Consider the following 18,684-nt stretch of genomic DNA (forward strand, 5'->3'; position numbering starts at 1 on the left):
AGTGGGGAAACGCTGTCCACACACATTGAACCAGGGTGGGCCCAGCAGACCTTGCCTCTCCCAGGCCTGGAACCTTCCTGGCATAATTTCCTCCCTTCTGTGGCCCTGGCAGCGCAGCAACAATTTCCTAATTAAACTGTAAGCATTTCTTGGTCTATCAGCTTTAGCCCACACCACACTGTAAACACCTTAAAACTAGAAATCTAAAATTACCCCTCGTGGATCTTACTACAATGCATCTTTCATGGTTCTATTTCTCTAAAGTATCTAATCTTATTTATTTATTATTTAAAGACCATCCTTTAAAACTCATTTCTAGTTCCATTTCTCTCTCAACAATGTCTGTCTTATTCCATAACATTTTTAAGTTAACATTTCTGATCTCAAAGTTTACATCCAAATACACACTGTGTGAACCTTCCATCAAATTTTGAACATTTTCTGTAAATCCACTTCCCACATCTTCTCCCAGGGCTGCTCTTGAATACCTCCATGCCCCAGCCCAGCACCAGCACTGGCTCTTTTTGTTCTTTACCACAGCCCTGGAGAGCCTGGCAGTGCCCCGTGCCAGCACCCCTGGCGCAGCACAGGTCCCCAGGCTGTCACTCCTGTCACAGCCACTGCTTGCCCACCCCACGCCCTTCACCACCTGGACCCTGCTCCAGGCCCCACCACCTTGGGGCTGGCGCTGGGGCAGGCCCCAGGAGCCTCAGCTGGAGGGGAAACTGAGGCAGGAGCTGCACGGGGCAGTTTCCAGACCCCCAGCTCACGTGGCAGAAATGGGGGTCCCCACTCTGCTGGGGGCTCTGCACCTCCCACCCCAGGGCTGCGCCAGCCAATGCCCCCAGTGCCCAGGGGAGCTGGGCACAACCCAGAGCCCCTCACTGGGCACTGAGACCCCCTGGGGGACCTTTACTCATTGGGAACACAACACAACCACCTCAGGGCTGGGACCCCACTGCACTGGGACCCCCACCCACCCACAGGGCCCCTGCCAGGGCTCTCCAGGGCTCCACAATCACCCCAATCCCATCCCCTGCCAGGGCTCTCCAGGGCTCCACAATCACCCCAATCCCATCCCCTGCCAGGGCCCTCCGGGGCTCCACAATCACCCCAATCCCATCCCCTGCCAGGGCTCCACAATCACCCCAAATCCCACCTCCTCCCAGGGCTCCACCACCACTGCTGCTGGGACCCCCCACACCCTGTGACTCCACCACACCTTTGCATCTCAGCACCTGCACTGGGACCCCACTGTCCCCCCAGACCCCAAAGGCAGCAGCACCTGCCAGGACCCCACTATCACCAGGACCCCAAAGGCACCAGGACCTGCCAGGACCCAACTATCACCAGGACCCCAAAGGCACCAGGACCCCTTCAGCACCTGGATCTCCCCAACCACCACGACCCATGCCACGACAGACAGACCACACAACCACACAGGTGTTTTTTTTTTTCCTCTCTTTTTTTTTTTTCCTCTTTTTTTCTCTTTTTTTTTTTTTTTTTTGCACAAAACAGGACATTTATTCAAGTGTTCTCCAGCACAAGTACATTAGAAAGGAGCTCGTCTGTATTATACTCTTCTGGGCACCAAAGAAAAAAGAAAAGGAGGATGGGATGGAAGCGGGACGGACAGACTTTCTACATCTGCTGCACGCATTGACCTTTATTAGTTCAGAACAGCTATGTCACGAGCAATACTCACACAGATACAACAGCGCCGGGCGCCCGCGGCACCTCCGGCCGTGAAATGCACAGTTCAGCGGCAATAAATAGAGAAGCGACCCTAAAAAAACAAACCAACAAAAAAACAGGGGCAACGAACCGAGAGAGAAGTAGAAAATAAACCGGGGGGGTGGGAGAAGGGGAGGCAGAGCAGCCGGGGCGGCCGCGGCGGCGCCGGGAATGTGGCGGCGGAGCCAAATCAAAGGGAGGGAAAAGGGAGGAAGGAGGGAGGGAGGAAGGAGGGTACCAGCTCTACAGCGTATTCCTCGGGATGATGAGTACATGATTCCCACAAATAGTTAAGCGTCAGCTACTTCAATGTCTAGGCTAAAACACATGAAATCTCTCATTTAGTTTTCAAGTACAAAGTTAAAATGCCTTTTTCTTTTTTGTTTTTTTTTTTAATAATAATATATAAGAGTAAAATAATAGTGCTCTTTGAAACTCCACTACGAGAAACAAAACAGTCATTGTCCAGACAGCAGACTTAATTTAACAATATATATTTTTAATAAAATGTTTTAGCACCGTGTTTGTCCCCACTCCCTCGGCGGATCTTAAGGAATTCAGGCCTTGCTGTGTTGTTTTGAGTTTTCATCTAGGGCTGTGCAACAGAATTTGTCTGGTTGTTTTTGTTTAAAAAAAGACGTGAGTCGGGTACGTTAAAAACTGAACTCTTGCCCCAGGCATCCCCACAGTCCCCACCGCCGCCGGCACCTGCTCCCAGCAGGAACCTGCTTCCCACGGCGCCGGAACCGGCACCGGAACTGGCACCAGAACTGGCACCGGAACCGACACCAGAACCGGCGCCAGAACCAGAACCGGCACCAGAACCGGCACCGGCCGTGCCAATGCCGTGCTGCAGCACCTGCTGGGACCCAGCCCTCAAAGGTGCAGCAGGGCCAGGGGGGTCCCAGGAAGAGCTGCAGGGTTGGGCTGAGCTGGGGTGGCCCCGGGGGTCCGCCGGGACCCCCAAACCCAGCGCGTGGCCGTGCAGAACCCACCGGCAGCGCCGCAGCACCGGGCAGCACCGGCACCCGGAGCTGCAGGGCCACGCAGGGTCAGCACCCAGTGCCACAGAGCCGTGCAGGACCTGCCAACAACGTTGCAGGGCCGTACAGGAGCAGCACCCAGCACCTCAAGGCCATGCAGGATCAGCACCCAGTGACACAGGGCCATGCAGGCCCTGCATTTGCCATGGCGAGGCCACGCGGGGCCTGCAATCAGTGCTGCAGGGCCGTGCAGCACTAGCACCCAGGCCTGTGGGACTGTGCAGGACCCACAGGCAGAGCAGTGGATCCATGCAGGACCCACAGGCAGGGGCACGGATCCATGCAGGACCCGCAGCCAGGGGCATGGATCCATGCAGGACCTGCAGCAGTGCTGCAGGGCCATGCAGGACCCGCAGTGCCCACCGTGCCCCACACAGGACACCTGTGGCCATGCCAGCCCCACGGATGGGCTCATGGGCTCAGACAGCAGCAGGCAGGCAGGACCTGTGCCCGGTGCAGCGGTCCTGTGCCCTGCTGTGCCACCCTGTGCCACCCGGCCCCGGGAGCGAGCAGGAGCCCAGAGCCTGGGGCCGGTGCCCCCCGGCCTGCCACCCTCACTCCCCGGCACAGCCAGGCCCCGCGGTGCCCCCACCGCGGCCGCCTGTGCCAGCTCAGCTCCCCATGCCCCCCGCACCCAGAGGGGCCCCCGAGCCCCCAGTAGCACCAGGAGGGAGGGGAGCTGGGGGCCCCTCGCCGCCATCGGTCCCAGCACCTCGGGGCGCTCGGGCCGCGGCTCGCTGCCATTAGCCAGCACCCCGCAGCGAGCGCGGCCCCGGGCCCGCACCTTTCACAGTTAGAGAAGAGACGGCGACGGGCCCGGGCCCCGGGAGCCTCCCCGCGCCCTAGCACCAGTCCCTGCCCGCCGGAGCATAGCACCATCCACCGCAGCACTGCCAGCACCTGCTCCGCTCACACCGCGGCTCCCGGCCGCCAGCACCGACGCTGCCACCGCCGCCGCCGCCGCCGTGCCCCGTCACCCCAGCGGGCACCGAGGGGACGCGCTCGCTCCGAACCGCGCGCGGGCAGGGGAGCGATGGCCCGGCGGCCGCGGCGACGCCGCCGGGGTCCCATTCCCGGCTCGCCGGGGCATCGCCCTCCTGCCGCCAGCCCGGCCCCGCGGATGTAGCACCAGGGTCCGGGAGCCGCGGCCATCCCCGCGCCATGCCCGAAGCGCCCCGGCCGCGCTCCGGCACGGGCGCCGCTGCGTCCCCCCTGCCCCGCCGGCGTCCCCGCCGCCGCCCTCGGCCGGAGCCCGTGCGCGGCGCCGCGCCCCGGTGCCACCCCGTGCAGCGGCGGGGCACGGCCGGCACGGGCCCTGGCGGACACCACGTACGCAGAAGAGCACCAGTACGCTGTGGGGTGGCGCCGGTGGGGCAGGGGGGCACCGCCGAGGCGCTTCCGTTCGGGACAGAAAAAGGTTATTGCATGACTCGGGATGGAGACGCTTCCGCCCGGCCGCCCCGGCCCTGCCGCTCGCTCGGAAAGGCCCGGCACGTAAGGCAACGTGGAAGCTGATGTCTCGACTCACCCCGCTGTGTAAAGCACCATTATGAAGTCAGGTTGTACAGTAGTAACAGTACCTTTTATATATATATATATCTATATCTCATATCTATCATATATATATAAACTGTAAACAAGAGGTAACAGCGGCTTCTAGGATCTGCTCTCTTCAAGGTTTCCCGTGTGGTAGGCACCCAAAATACTGTAGAAAAGGTGTGTGTGTGGTGTGTGTGTTCCCGGCCTCCCTGCCGGGTTGGCTCCATGTCACCGGAGAGCGGTGCTGGTGGAACAGAGCGAGGCTCAGCCGCCGGGGCCGGGGCCGGGCCGGCCGGGCGCTGCTGGCGCGGACGGAGCGGAGCGGTCTCGGAGCGGTCTCGGAGCAGAGCAGGGTCTCCTTTGCCTCCTCCGCCTCCCTCCCCGCTGGGCTTTCCCGCTGCCGTTTCCCCCTCTCCGAGAGCGGCGCTGGCGTCTCGTCTCGCCCGCTGCTCCGAGAAGTGGAAACCAAACCGACAGGAAAACCCAGCCAGAAAAGAGCGGAAAATTAAAAGGTTACCCCAAAAAAAAAAAAAAGGTTTTGGTTTCTTTTCTTCTTCTTTTTTTTTTTTTTCTTCCGTTTCGTCGTCGTTTGTTTGCTTTCGCCATCTTGGTTTTTTTTTTTTCTTTTGTTTGCTTCTTGTGGTTTTTGTTTGTTTTTAAATAGCTAAAGCTGATCCTGGGAAATTCCGGAGAGGACACCGACCCCTTTCGCTCGGGGAGACGTGTGCTGGGTTCCCGTCGGGCTGCGAAATCCCGTCTCTCTTCTGGGTGCTGACTCTTCTCTCATTCCGTGTGTTCACTTCTCTTGGCGTGGATGGGTTTGTTACCGACTCGCTCCGTGAGTGTGGCCAGTCCCTGCCCATCTCTAAACGCAGGCAAAGTATTCCTTCAGGGGCGCAAAGAGGTGGCGGATCACCGGCACGCTCCAGGACCTGCCGAGCAGTCTCTGCCGGGCCAGGCGGCTCATGTTGGACACGTCCGTGTAGTGCACGGGGAAGCCAAACACCCTGCGGGACACGGGGACAGGGAGGGGTCAGCGGGGCAGGCACAGCTCCTGCAGTGCCTCCCTGGCCTTCAGCATCCCAGGCAGGGAATGCCAAGTCATGGTGAAGGGGCTGGAAGCCCCTCTTCCACCTTTGGACCCCTGCTTATCTCTCTGTAACCCTATAGATCCCTTTCCTTAACCCCTGTTTATCTCTCTGTAACCCTATAGATCCCTTTAACCCCTGTTTATCTCTCTGTAACCCTATAGATCCCTTTCCTTTAACCCCTGTTTATCTCTCTGTAACCCTATAGGTCCCTTTCCTTTAACCCCTGTTTATCTCTCTGTAACCCTATAGATCCCTTTCCTTAACCCCTGGTTATCTCTCTGTAACCCTATAGATCCCTTTCCTTTAACCCCTGTTTATCTCTCTGTAACCCTATAGGTCCCTTTCCTTTAACCCCTGTTTATCTCTCTGTAACCCTATAGATCCCTTTAACCCCTGTTTATCTCTCTGTAACCCTATAGATCCCTTTCCTTAACCCCTGGTTATCTCTCTGTAACCCTATAGGTCCCTTTCCTTTAACCCTTGTTTATCTCTCTGTAACCCTATAGATCCCTTTCCTTTAACCCCTGTTTATCTCTCTGTAACCCTATAGATCCCTTTCCTTTAACCCCTGTTTATCTCTCTGTAACCCTATAGATCCCTTTCCTTAACCCTTGTTTATCTCTCTGTAACCCTATAGATCCCTTTCCTTTAACCCCTGCTTATCTCTCTGTAACCCTATAGATCCCTTTCCTTAACCCCTGGTTATCTCTCTGTAACCCTATAGATCCCTTTCCTTTAACCCCTGCTTATCTCTCTGTAACCCTATAGATCCCTTTCCTTAACCCTTGTTTATCTCTCTGTAACCCTATAGATCCCTTTCCTTAATCCTTGTTTATCTCTCTGTAACCCTATAGATCCCTTTCCTTAACCCTTGTTTATCTCTCTGTAACCCTGTAGGTCACTTTCCTTCAACCCTTGCTATTGGACAATTTCTGAAACCCCTGTGCCCTATATAAAGAGCTGGTTTTGCCCAGCTCTCACAGAAGAGCCGTCACTGGGACCCTTCAAGGAAGAATCAATTCAGACATCGATGTGGAACCCCACACAGCCTTCTCCTCTCTCTCCCAGCATCTGCCCAAGGCACCTAGCAAGCTGAAGGGCTGAAATCACAACGAGCTGATAATCACTAAAGAGCTGATATCACTTAAGCTTGCTAAGGTGGCCTGTGGCTAAGAACTGCTTGGGAGCTCGGACAGTCTGTCCCAAACAGGACTGCACTATCTGGGACCCCTGCAGCCTGCTGGGGACACCCTGAACCCAGCAGAAGGTCACATTAAATCAGGGTCGGGGTGTGAGCCCCAGGGCCAACCCACCCTACCTCTCCATCTCTGTGCACCACAGGATGTCCTTGTCCCCTACCTCTCCACCTCCGTGCACCACAGGATGTCTGTCCTCCTTGTCCCCTACCTCTCCATCTCCGTGCACCACAGGATGTCTGTCCTCCTTGTCCCCTACCTCTCCATCTCCGTGCACCACAGGATGTCCTTGTCCCCTACCTCTCCATCTCTGTGCACCACAGGATGTCCTCCTTCTCGTTCATGAACACGGGGAAGTGCTGGTCCTTGCCCTGCTTGATGGAGTTGGAGCGGGTGGTGATGGTTCTCACTTTGCTGAACTGCAAGAGGCACGGGCTGGTCAGGCTGGGCTGGGCTGGAGCAAATCCCACCCTGGGAGCCACCACTGATCCCTCCTGGAACCCCCATCCTGTGCCCCATGGAGCCTGGAACCCCCATCCTGTGCCCCATGGAGCCTGGGACTGCTGCTGACAGCACTGGGACCCCCACCCTGCACCCCAGACACCTTGGGACTGCTGCTGACAGCACTGGGACCCCCACCCTGCACCCCAGACACCCTGGGACTGCTGCTGACAGCACTGGGACCCCCACCCTGCACCCCATGGAGCCTGGGACTGCTGCTGACAGCACTGGGACCCCCCTCCTGCCCCCTGAGGCCCCCTCACCCCCAGCCCAGGCTGACCTTTGCTATCCTGCCGTGCTCCAGGCACTCCTGCAGCTCCAGCTTATCATTGACGGTGGATGCGAGCGGCCTGGGGGGAGAGATGGTGGGCAGGGGGTGGCAGCACTGTGTCCCCATGCTGTCCCCTCCCCACCGTGGGCACAGGGCAGGTCTCCAGCTGGGGTTTGTGGGGGTCACAGGGTGGCCATGGCCGTTTTGGGGGTGTGTGGCAGTAATGGGCAAGAGGCAATTCCTGTGGGGGCCCATGTATGGCCACTACACAGCCAACATCCAAGAGGGACACAAAGGACACCAAGGACAGCCTAGTGCCACCCCTCCAGCACAAGAGAGCTGGGACAGGACCAGCCACCCCCATGGGAGAACCACTGCAGGTTTTTAGGCAGTGCCATCAACTCTTTGTCAGACTCCTGCTCTTGCCCAGCCCTGACCAGGGTCAGGGGACCCCCAGAGCCACACCTGAGCTGAGGGAGGAGCCAGGAGTGCAGCCCACCCTCCCAGAGCTGTCCAGGAGCACAGCCCACTCTCCCAGAGCTGTCCAGGAGCACAGCCCACCCTTGCAGAGCTGTCCAGGAGCACAGCCCACCCTCCCAGAGCTATCCAGGAGCACAGCCCACCCTGCCAGATCTGTCCAGGAGCACAGCCCACCCTCCCAGAGCTATCCAGGAGCACAGCCCACCCTGCCAGAGCTGTCCAGGAGCACAGCCCACCCTCCCAGAGGCACCATCCAGGAGCACAGCCCACCCTCCCAGAGCTATCCAGGAGCACAGCCCACCCTGCCAGATCTGTCCAGGAGCGCAGCCCACCCTCCCAGAGCTGTCCAGGAGCACAGCCCACCCTCCCAGAGCTGTCCAGGAGTGCAGCCCACCCTGCCAGATCTGTCCAGGAGCACAGCCCACCCTCCCAGAGCTGTCCAGGAGCACAGCCCACTCTCCCAGAGCTGTCCAGGAGTGCAGCCCACCCTTGCAGAGCTGTCCAGGAGCACAGCCCACCCTCCCAGAGCTGTCCAGGAGTGCAGCCCACCCTCCCAGAGCTGTCCAGGAGCACAGCCCACCCTGCCAGGGCCAGCCAGGGCTCAGCTCTGCCTGCTCACCTGTTCATGCCGGGCAGGTTCCCCCAGAAGTAGCGTGCCCGGTGTGCTGCAGACACTTCTTTGGCATCGATCATGACGGGGTTGGACTGAGGGAGGGAGGCAGGGAGAAGGGTCAGACCTGTCCCTGGGGTAGGGCCAGTGGGGCTGGCCAGCCAGGGTTCCACATGGCAATGCAGGATGTTTTCTATTACCATCTGCATCACAGATTATCTTTGTCAAGTGAGCAGTTTGCCTTATCTCTCTCTCTGAGTGACCACAATCACACCTCCCTAGGGAGGGGACATCTGCTGATAACAGCTATTGAATGTCCCTGCATGACTGATAAGAACTACAGCATCCCATGGGAGATGCTCTGCCCAGAGGGAGGAGCCAAGCATTCCTACCCAGATATAATCCAGAGGTTTTGAGACAGCAGCACAGCTTCTCCACGGGATTCCCCAGAGGAACAGCAGCTGCCTCTCCTTCCCCTGGATCTTCAGAGGCAGAATCCATCCTTCTCTACAGGATCCCTGCTCCAGCAGAGCCACCCCTGTCACTGCAGGAGGGCTGAGCCACAATTCCAATGGGACTGCCACCAACACCCTGACCCACAGGGTGTCAGGTTGGGTTCAACTCTGTCAGTGCTGTTCTAGTGCACTGCATTATTTTATCCTTTAACTTGGGGTCAATACAGAGTTAGATTGCTGCGCTGGTTTTACACCTTTTTGTTTACTATTTGTTTTTTTTTTACCGAATCCTGAACTGTATTTTTAAGATTAAATGTAAAACAAGTCCATCTCTCTCCTTTTGGACATTCAATTCCAAATCTATCACCACTTTTTCCCAAGTTTCTTGTAATCCAATAATTTTCTCCGTTTTGCCTACATCTTAATTTGGATGGGTTATAACAGTGGCTGTTGACATAGGTGTGTGTAATAAAAGAGGAACTTTGGTTTCTTTCCATGTGATGCTTTCTGTAGCATTTGTGACACGATCTTGCTGGTATCCCGAAAGGGAAAAGACAACAAATGAGTGCCAGAAACAGGAAGATTTTTTTTTTCTTTTCCCTATTTAAGAACTGTTATTTCCTGCTCCCATATGTTTTACCTGAGAGCCCCTTTAATTTAAAATTTCTGGCAATTCAGAGGGGTGGGGAGGGTTCACATTCTCCATTTCAGGGGAGGCTCCTGCCTTCCTTAGCAGCCTCCCGTCCTTCCAAACACCGTGGGGCTGGGACCTGCGGGTCCCAGGGCTGCAGGGGGGTGGCCTCAGGCGGGCACTGACCTCCAGGAAGCGCGAGATGTCCCTCTTGTCACTCACTCCCATGGCCACCACGTTCTCAAAGAGCCAGAAGAAGGGCCGGTCGTCGCCCTCCTTGGGCCGGGCTTCGTGCAGCAGGCGGTAGAACTCGAAGAAGAGGCGCCCCGTGCCCTCTGTGGGGAGCAGAGAGGAGGGGCTGGGCTAAGGGCTGGGGGTCTCACCAGCCCTCTGTCACCCCTGTGCAGCCCCAGCCCTGTCCTACCATAGAGACCCTTCCTGGCCGGGTTGACGATGGACAGGTCGTTGCAGGGGCTGCCCCCAATGACCAGATCAAAGGGGCCCCACTCCTGTATCTGCAAGAGGGAAAGCAAGGAGAGCCCAGGTGAGCCAGGTGCTGCCGCAGCCACGATGGGGGCCTGCGCCCCACGGTTCTCACAGAGAAAAGCGAGGCACGATTCTTCCCAAGAATATTGCTGGGATTCACATTGCCTGAACCCCAGAGAAAGGAAACACAGTTCTTATCACTTGCTGTGCCTGTGTTTGTGCAGAAGTAGAATGCAACATGGAGATTGTTTACCCACAGTGATGGTGTTTTGGTTCCTTGGCCTGTCAGGGCCAGGTGTGTGTGTGTGTGTGTCAGACTGTCACGGCACAGACACAAGATTCAAAGCTGTGTGTGCAGGGTGGAGTGCTTGGCAGGTTCAGTTTTAGATGTATAGAATAATACAGTATAATAAAGTGATTAATTAGCCTTCTGATATCCATGGAAGCAGATGCAACATTCCTCTCCCCTTGTTGGGGCCCTTACAGCACTGCTGTACTCCTGCAGACATGGTGCCTCAAACAAAGCAAAATTTACCAAGATCCATCACGATGTTTAAAAAAGAAGAAAAAAAAGCCAATAAAAAAATCCCAGGTCTGCTTCCCTGTCTACCCATGATGAACAATATGGAGATTGTTTACCCAAAGTGATGGTGTTTGGGTTCCTTGGCCTATCAGGGCCAAGTGTGTAGCCCCATATTTCTCTTCACAGGGAAAAGCAAGGCACAATTCTTCCCAAGAATATTCTTATTTCATTTGCTGTGCCTGTGTTGTGCAAAAGTGGAAAGCCATATGGGGATTGTTTGCCCAGGGTGATGGGGTTTGGTTTCCTTGGCCTCTCAGGGCCAGGTGTGTGTGTGATTCAGAGCAGTTGTGTGCAGGGTTGAGTGCTTGGCAGGTTCAGTTTTAGATATATAGAATAAGATAGTAATAAAGTAATACTATAGTAATAGTATAAATAAATTAATTAGCCTTGTGATAAGATGGAGCTCTCCTCATATTCCTCCTTCCTTGGGGCCCTCACAGAGCAGCTACAGTGGCCGAGCTCCCCAGTGGGAAGGGACCCACCAGGACCATGGGGTCCCACTCAGGACACCCTGACACCCCCACCCTGGGCCCGAGGGCTGCCCCAAGGCTCTGGGGGGTGCTGGTGCTGGCAGGGAGGGGGTCAGGATGGCACCTACGTGTTTCTGGGTGACATTGAGGGCTGCCCCAAGGCTCTGGGGGTGCTGGTGCTGGCAGGGAGGGGGTCAGGATGGCACCTACGTGTTTCTGGGTGACATTGCGGACGTCCCCGACGTACATGATCTTGCCCTGGTGCCTCACCATGCCCACGGTGATGGAGTCCTCGCACACCTCGGAGGCAATGTACCTGTCCACCTGGATGCCCAGGTCCTTCAGCACCAGCAGCCCTGTGGGGAGTGGGCCATGCACGGTTAGAGGGTCCACAGCCCTGTCCCCAGCTGTCCCACAACCCAGGGCTGACCCCTTCCTGCTCTCCCCTCTGGTGTGTGAGCCCTGGGGTGGAGCAGACAGGGGGGGCTACCCATGGGAACACCCACACACCTGTCCCCAGAACATCCATAGGAACACCCACACACCTGTCCCCAGAACATCCACAGGAACACCCACACACCTGTCCATGGGAACACCCACACACCTGTCCATGGAAACATCCACACACCTGTCCCCAGAACATCCACAGGAACACCCACACACCTGTCCATGGCAACACCCACACACCTGTCCCCAGAACATCCATAGGAACACCCACACCTGTCCATGGGCACACCCACACACCTCTCCACACCCCGTGGCCTGAGACCACCAGCTGCTCCCACCCCAGCTGCTCCCACCCCAGCTGCTCCAACCCCCACATGCCCTGGGGGGGCCCTGCACGGGCCATGGGGGCAGGGACCCGCACCCACCTGTGGCGATGCCATCGAAGAGCGAGAGCACCCGGATGGGCTTCCTCTTCTCAGCGGGCACCGGCGGGTACACCTTGGGGGGGTCCTGCACCAGGGCATGGGGGGTCAGTGGGGCAGGGCTTGGGGGGGTCAGTGGGGAGGGGCTGGGGGTCACTGGCGGTGGGGGCTGGGGGGATCAGTGGGGCAGGGGATGGGGGTCAGCAGGGGGGGAGGGGCTGGGAGGTCAGGGATTGGGGGTCAGCAGGGAGGGGAGGGGCTGGGGGTCAGTGGGGCAGAGGTCAGTGGGGAGGGGCTGGGGGGGTCAGCGGGGAAGAGCTTGGGTGTCAGCGGGGAGGGGCTGGGGTCAGCAGGTGGGGACCTGAGGGTCAGTGGAGAGGGGCTGGAGAGTCAGTGAGGGGGACCTGGGGGTCAGCAGGGAGGGACCTGGGGGTCAGAGGGGAGGAGCTTGGGGGTCAGCAGGGCAGTGCTGGGGGGTCAGTAGGAAGGGGAGGGGCTGGGCTGGGGGTCAGCAGGGCAGGGCTTGGAGGTCAGTGGGGAGAGGAGGGGCTGGGGGTCAGCAGGGAGGGTCCGGGGATCGCTGGGGAGGGGCACTCACAAACTCCTGGTCGTGGTTGTTGGCGAAGAACATCTGCAGGCGGGAGGGCCAGTCCTCGCGCCGCCGCAGCAGCCCGTAGACGCCCTTGTGGCCGCACATGTAGCAGTTCCAGGGGTCCTCCTTGATGGCCGCCTGCGCCGCCCCCGGGCCCACCAGCAGGTCCACGCACTCCACGCAGAAGCACCTGGCACGGGGGGCACCCAGGGTCGGCTCCTGCCAGGGTGGGCACCACCAGGACTGGGCAATGCCCGCTGGGGTCCCTCAGAGCTGCCCACTGCCAGCCCTGGTGTGAGACCCAGCTCCACGCTGGGACCGGGCATTGCCAAAGCTTGGCCCAGCCCCAAACCAGACCTGGCATCACCCAGAACCCCATGGCAGGACTGTGGCATGACCAGAACCTCCCCAGTCCCAAATCAGACCTGGCATCACCCAAAACCCCATGGCAGGACCGTGGCATCACCAAAAGCCTCTGTCCCACCCCAGACCTGGGCCATCAGTGGAGCTCCTGAGCTCCACAGCAGCACTGGAGCCTGGCCAGAACCTTCCCCAGCCCTGCAGGATCTCATCATTGCCAAAACCTCCAAAGCCCCACAGCTGGACTGGCATCACCCAGAACCCCATGGCAGGACTGGGGCATCACCAAAAACCTCAACCCCAAACCAGACCTGGCACCACCCAAAACCCCATGGCAGGACTGGGGCATCACCAGAACCTCCTCAGCCCCAAACCAGAACTGGGATCACCCAGAACCCCATGGCAGGGCTGTGGCATCACCAGAACCTCCTCAGCCCCAAACCAGAACTGGGATCACCCAGAACCCCATGGCAGGACTGGGGCATCACCAGAACCTCCTCAGCCCCAAACCAGAACTGGGATAACCCAGAACCCCATGGCAGGACTGTGGCATCACTAAAACCTCCCCAACCCCAAACCAGAACTGGGATCACCCAAAACCCCATGGCAGGACTGGGGCATCACCAGAACCTCCTCAGCCCCAAACCAGAACTGGGATCACTCAAAACCCCATGGCAGGGCTGTGGCATCACCAGAACCTCCTCAGCCCCAAACCAGAACTGGCATCACCCAAAACCCCATGGCAGGACTGTGGCATAACCCAAACCTCCCCAGCTCCACCCAGGCAGGACCAGGGCATTGCCAAAACTCCCACAGTCCCACACCTGGACCAGGACATTACCAAAACCTCCCAACCCTACACAGGGGGAGTGTGGCAGCATTTAAACATCCCAAAGCAGGACTGGCATCATCAACAGCCCAGGGCAGGAATGTGGCACCATGAAAATCCTTCCATTCTTGCACTGGGACATCAGAAATCCTCCCAGCCCCAGAGCAGGACTGGCACCACTGAAATCCTACAGCAGGCCCCTACACAGGGGGACTGTGGCATGATTAAAACATCCCAGCCCCAGAGCAGGACTGGCACCACTGAAATCCTACAGCAGCACTGAAGCATCACCAGAACTTCTCATGCTGGGGCTGTGGCATCACCAAAACCCTGCCAAGCCCCACAGCAGGACTGGCAGCACCTGATTTCCATGCCAGGTCTGTGGCACTACCAGAACCTCTCTAGCTCCACATCAGGACTGGATATTAGGATATTTTGTAATGCCTGTCACAAAATATCCCAGCTTTGGTGCTGAGGTGAATAAATCCGGTCCAGGTATGGGTCTGAAATGCAGATTGAGCTGCAGAGGTTGAGCTCTGGGTGGAGCCCCAGCTTGAGCTGCTGAGCTTTGGAATAACAAAGAGGATGAGGAAGGGTGACCCAGCCTGTGGATGGACACAGAGGCCCAGCAGGAGTCCAGATAACACAAGCAAGGAGATAAAGAGCTGCCTGCCAGCCAGGTGGGTGCACAGAGCTGAGGACTCTGGAGGGACTTGGAGAGGGGGGCACTGAGGGGACAAAACCCAGGGGTTCTTCAGTGGGGATCCCTCCTCAGAGGCATCAGCTCAGCTGTGTTTGCATTTCTGTGCCACAAATAAATGGCTTTAGTGAATGAGACATCTGAGACTGCCATTGGCAAAGTGGGCTGGAGCCAGGGGGGAAACAGGGTCTGTGTGTGGGGTGGTGCCATCTGCAGCCACAGGGCTCTGGCCACAGCAGGACAGTCCCTGGCACTGGCAGTGTGACAGCGCAGGAGGCTCAGGAATGCTCAGACTGGGACATTTCCTTATTGACATCACTGAATTTCCACTCATTTCCTAATGACATCACTGAATTTCCACACATTTCCTAATGACATCACTGAATTTCCACTCATTTCCTTCATGACATCACCCAATTTCCACTCATTTCCTTCATGACATCACTGAATTTCCACACATTTCCTAATGACATCACCGAATTCCCACTCATTTCCTTATTGACATGACAGAATTTCCACTCATTTCCTCAATGACATCACCGAATTCCCACTCATTTCCTCAATGACATCACTGAATTTCCACACATTTCCTTATTGACATCACTGAATTCCCACTCATTTCCTCAATGACATCACTGAATTCCCACACATTTCCTAATGACATCACTGAATTTCCACACCAGGACTTGGCATCACCAGAACCTCCCCCAGGACTGGCATCACTGACCATGGTGGGACTGTGGCATCACCATATCCTACCCAGACTGGGACACCAAAGCCTGACGTCCATGGGGACAGTGGCACCACCAGGACCTCCCTGGCACCACCAGGACCTCCCTGGCACCACCATACCCACCTGCTCCTGTGCCACAGACCACAGCACTGCCAAAACATCCCAGCCCCAAACCAGGACTGTGAACTCCTATGCCAAGACTCTGGCACCACCAAACCTTCCCAGGGTTTGGGACATCACCAACCCCCCCCAGTGCCACACCAGGACTGGCATCACCAAGGGCACGTGGCAGGAATGTGGCAACACCAAACTGGCCCAGCCTCAGGGCAGACAGGAGTGGGGCCCCAGTGGGAGCTGCCTGGTTCCAGCCCAGCCCCGTGGCACCCCCAGGCAGCCCCAGGCACCCCTGTGGCACCCCCAGGCAGCCCCTGGCACCCCCAGGCAGCCCCTGGCACCCCCTGGCACCTGCAGCAGTTGTTGTTGCCACACATGAGGACCTCGCGGCCACCGCAGCAGATGGTGCAGTAGGACTGGTAGCCGTCGTCGTCGTACTGGTACGCACACTCCAGGAAGCAGTTCTGGGGACAGCCGGGGTGTCACCGTGGGCCTGGGGACACTGGGGACCCCCCCTCAGGGTGGGGTACACCCTGTGAGCCCCCCAGGCCGTGCCCCACAGTGTACCTTGCAGTTTTGGCACATCCCCCCGATGAACAGAGGGTGCTCCAGGGTCACGTTGAGGCTCCCGCAGGAGATGCAGATGTCTGGGGGAGAAGGGGAGACATTGCCCTGGCACCCCACACCATCATGGTGGGGACACCCCAAACCATTGCCCTGGCACCCCACCCTGGCATGGGGACACCCCAAACCATCGCCCTGGCACCCCACCCTGGCATGGGGACACCCCAAACCATCGCCCTGGCACCCCACACCAGCATGGTGGGGACACCCTGAGCCATCACCCCTGGCATCCCTAATTGGCATGGGGACACCCTGACTGATCACCCTGGCACCCAACCCAGCATGAGGACACCCCGAGCCATTGCCCTGGCACCCAACATTGGCATGGGGACATCCTAAGCCATTGCCCTGGCAACCCATGCCAGCATGGTGGGGACACCCTGACCCATCACCCTGGCACCCCACACCAGCATGGTGGGGACATCCCAACCCCAGCATGGGGACACCCTGAGCCACCACCCTGGCACCCCAGACTGGCATGGGGACACCCTGAGCTATCACCCTGGCACCCCAGACTGGCATGGGGACACCCTGAGCTATCACCCCGGTACCCCACCCCAGCTTGGGGACACTCTGACCCCTGCCCTGCAGTCCCCAGGACATGCTCACCCCATGCTGGGGTCACAGCAGAGCTGGGGACCAGCCCTGGCAGCAGCTGGCAGGACCCCCAGTGCCCTCCAGCGCCACCCCAGACCCCAACAGCCCCGGGGGGGGTCCCTGCCACCATCCAGGGTGGGCCCTGCCACCACCCAGGGTGGGCCCTGCCACCACCCAGGGCTGGCCACTGCCATGTCACGGCTGCTGTCCCTCTGCCAGTCAGGCTGAGGGTGGGACAAGCCCGGCCTTCCTCCCTTGAGCTGCCCCACACCCCTGTGTGCCCCCTGTGCCCTGAGGTGCCCAGGCAGGCAGGGACAGCCCCTCCAGCCCATCCCCTGTGCCCTGAGGTGCCCAGGCAGGCAGGGACAGACCCCCCATCCCCAGGCAGGCAGGGACAGACCCGCCAGCCCACCCCGAGGTGCAGGACATGCCCAGGCAGGGACAGGACCCCCCTCCCAGCCCAGGCAGGCAGGGAGAGACCCCCCATCCCCGGGCAGGCAGGGACAGACCCGCCAGCCCATTCCTGTGTGCAGGACGTGCCCAGGCAGGGACAGACCCCTCCAACCCCCAGCCTCCCAGCCTAGAGAGGCAGGGACAGATCCCCCAGCCCAGAGAGGCAGGGACAGTCCCCCAAGCCCATCCCCTGGTGCAGGGCCTGCCCAGGCAGGCAGGGACAGCCCCCCAGCCCAGAGAGGCAGGGACAGACCCCTCCCCATACCCAGGCAGGCAGGGACAGCCCCCCCAGCCCAGAGAGGCAGGGACAGACCCCTCCCCATACCCAGGCAGGCAGGGACAGACACCCCCAGCCCAGAGAGGCAGGGACAGCCCCCAGGCCATCCCCTGGTGCAGGGCCTGCCCAGGCAGGCAGGGACAGACACCCCCAGCCCAGAGAGGCAAGGACAGCCCCCAGGCCATCCCCTGGTGCAGGGCGTGCCCAGCCCCACACTCACCCTCGATGTTCCTGCATTTCTGCCGCACCTCGTACACCAGCCGCTCTGGGGGAACAGCGGACACTCAGGGGCTGCCCCGGCCAGGGGGGACAAGGGAGGGACCCCCGGGGGACAAGGGGGAGCAGCCCCCAGAGAGGAGGAGGGTGGGCACAGGGGTACCTCGGGTGCGCTCGTCGATGATCTCCTTGACCTTGGGCTTCTCCTGGGTTGTGCTTTTGCGGGGTTTTTTGGCGGGCGGGGGCGGTGCGTAGGCGGCTGCTTCGGGCTCCACCCACATCTCCGTGTAAACTTCTTTGTAGGGGTTCCTCTCCTCTGTGGGTCACCAGTGGGGCCATCAGTGGTGTCCCCCCATCGGGTCACATCACCAGCGTGTGTCCCCCAGCCCCCTGGGACCCCCCTGCCCAGGCCAGTGCCACCCTGGGAGTGTCCCCAGTCCGTGCTGACCTTCGGGGGGTTCCAGCCCCTTGGGGCCCGAGGGCTGGAAGCCACCCAGGGCCCACTCGATCATCTGCTTGTTCTGGATCTCCACCACCTTGGACGTGTCGCTCTCGTCGTTCTCGGGGCAGGCTGGGAAGATCTTCCCGGCCCGGCTGCTGGCCACCTGTGGGGTGTGCAGGTGTCACCAGCCCATCCTTGGGGGTCCCCCAGGCTGCTCTCACACAGGAGCCCCAAAGCCAGGGTCCCCCCAGTGTGGGACAGCTGATTCTGTCTGCCTGTCTGACTCCCAGACACCCCAAAGCCCCCTTAGGGAGCACACATGTCCTTAGGGGGTCCCCACACCCCCTAAGAGACTCCAGGTGGGGCAGGAGGGGAGGCAGGGCCAGGTCCTGGCAGGGTGGAGAGGCAGCTGCTGCTTCTACAGGTGGAGCTGGTGCCCTGGGATGTCCCCATGGCTTGGCAGTGCCACCTCCCAGGCCCAGCAGTGTCCCTGCTGCCTTGGCAGTGCCCCCACTCCAAGCTTGGCAGTGTCCCCCCATGGCTCAGCAGTGTCCCCATGGCTCAGCAGTGTCCCTGCTGCCTTGGCAGTGTCCCCAGGGCTCGGCTGTGTCCCTGCTGCCTTGGCAGTGTCCCCCCCAGACTCAGGAATGTCCCATGGGCTCGGCAGTGTCCCCTCACCTGCAGCACCTCGTAGATGGCCTTGCGGTACATGGGCTGCTTGTTGTAGGTGGCCTGGTGGAAGGCGCTGGCGAAGGAGCTCAGGGGCAGCAGCTTCTCCACACACACCT

General features: G+C 59.2%; 1 protein-coding gene across 4 annotated transcripts in view; it reads right to left on the reverse strand.

Annotated features, from left to right (window-relative positions):
* Nucleotides 1–1,839: 1,839 nt before the first annotated feature.
* The window catches only part of DNMT3A (DNA methyltransferase 3 alpha), a 51,941-nt gene continuing 35,096 nt past the window's right edge, over nucleotides 1,840–18,684 (reverse strand). For 3 of the 4 annotated variants that reach the window (XM_071417182.1, XM_071417180.1, XM_071417181.1), the window contains exons 9-23: nucleotides 18,575–18,682; nucleotides 17,903–18,059; nucleotides 17,618–17,770; nucleotides 17,459–17,503; nucleotides 15,855–15,934; nucleotides 15,639–15,751; nucleotides 12,558–12,741; nucleotides 11,963–12,047; nucleotides 11,301–11,446; nucleotides 9,976–10,066; nucleotides 9,738–9,886; nucleotides 8,475–8,560; nucleotides 7,385–7,454; nucleotides 6,904–7,022; nucleotides 1,840–5,323 (exon numbers count right to left, since the gene is read on the reverse strand). In XM_071417182.1, coding sequence (XP_071273283.1) covers nucleotides 5,182–5,323; nucleotides 6,904–7,022; nucleotides 7,385–7,454; nucleotides 8,475–8,560; nucleotides 9,738–9,886; nucleotides 9,976–10,066; nucleotides 11,301–11,446; nucleotides 11,963–12,047; nucleotides 12,558–12,741; nucleotides 15,639–15,751; nucleotides 15,855–15,934; nucleotides 17,459–17,503; nucleotides 17,618–17,770; nucleotides 17,903–18,059; nucleotides 18,575–18,682 — 1,728 coding nt within the window. In that variant the 3' untranslated portion in view covers nucleotides 1,840–5,181. Of the gene's footprint in view, nucleotides 5,324–6,884; nucleotides 7,023–7,384; nucleotides 7,455–8,474; nucleotides 8,561–9,737; nucleotides 9,887–9,975; nucleotides 10,067–11,300; nucleotides 11,447–11,962; nucleotides 12,048–12,557; nucleotides 12,742–15,638; nucleotides 15,752–15,854; nucleotides 15,935–17,458; nucleotides 17,504–17,617; nucleotides 17,771–17,902; nucleotides 18,060–18,574; nucleotides 18,683–18,684 lie in introns of those variants that run through there. The other variant, XM_071417184.1, reaches the window with a different exon arrangement.

Source organism: Agelaius tricolor, unplaced genomic scaffold (assembly GCF_023055355.1).
Source record: "Agelaius tricolor isolate 1412-34295 unplaced genomic scaffold, bAgeTri1.0.p SCAF_68, whole genome shotgun sequence".
Classification (NCBI taxonomy): Eukaryota; Metazoa; Chordata; class Aves; order Passeriformes; family Icteridae; genus Agelaius; species Agelaius tricolor.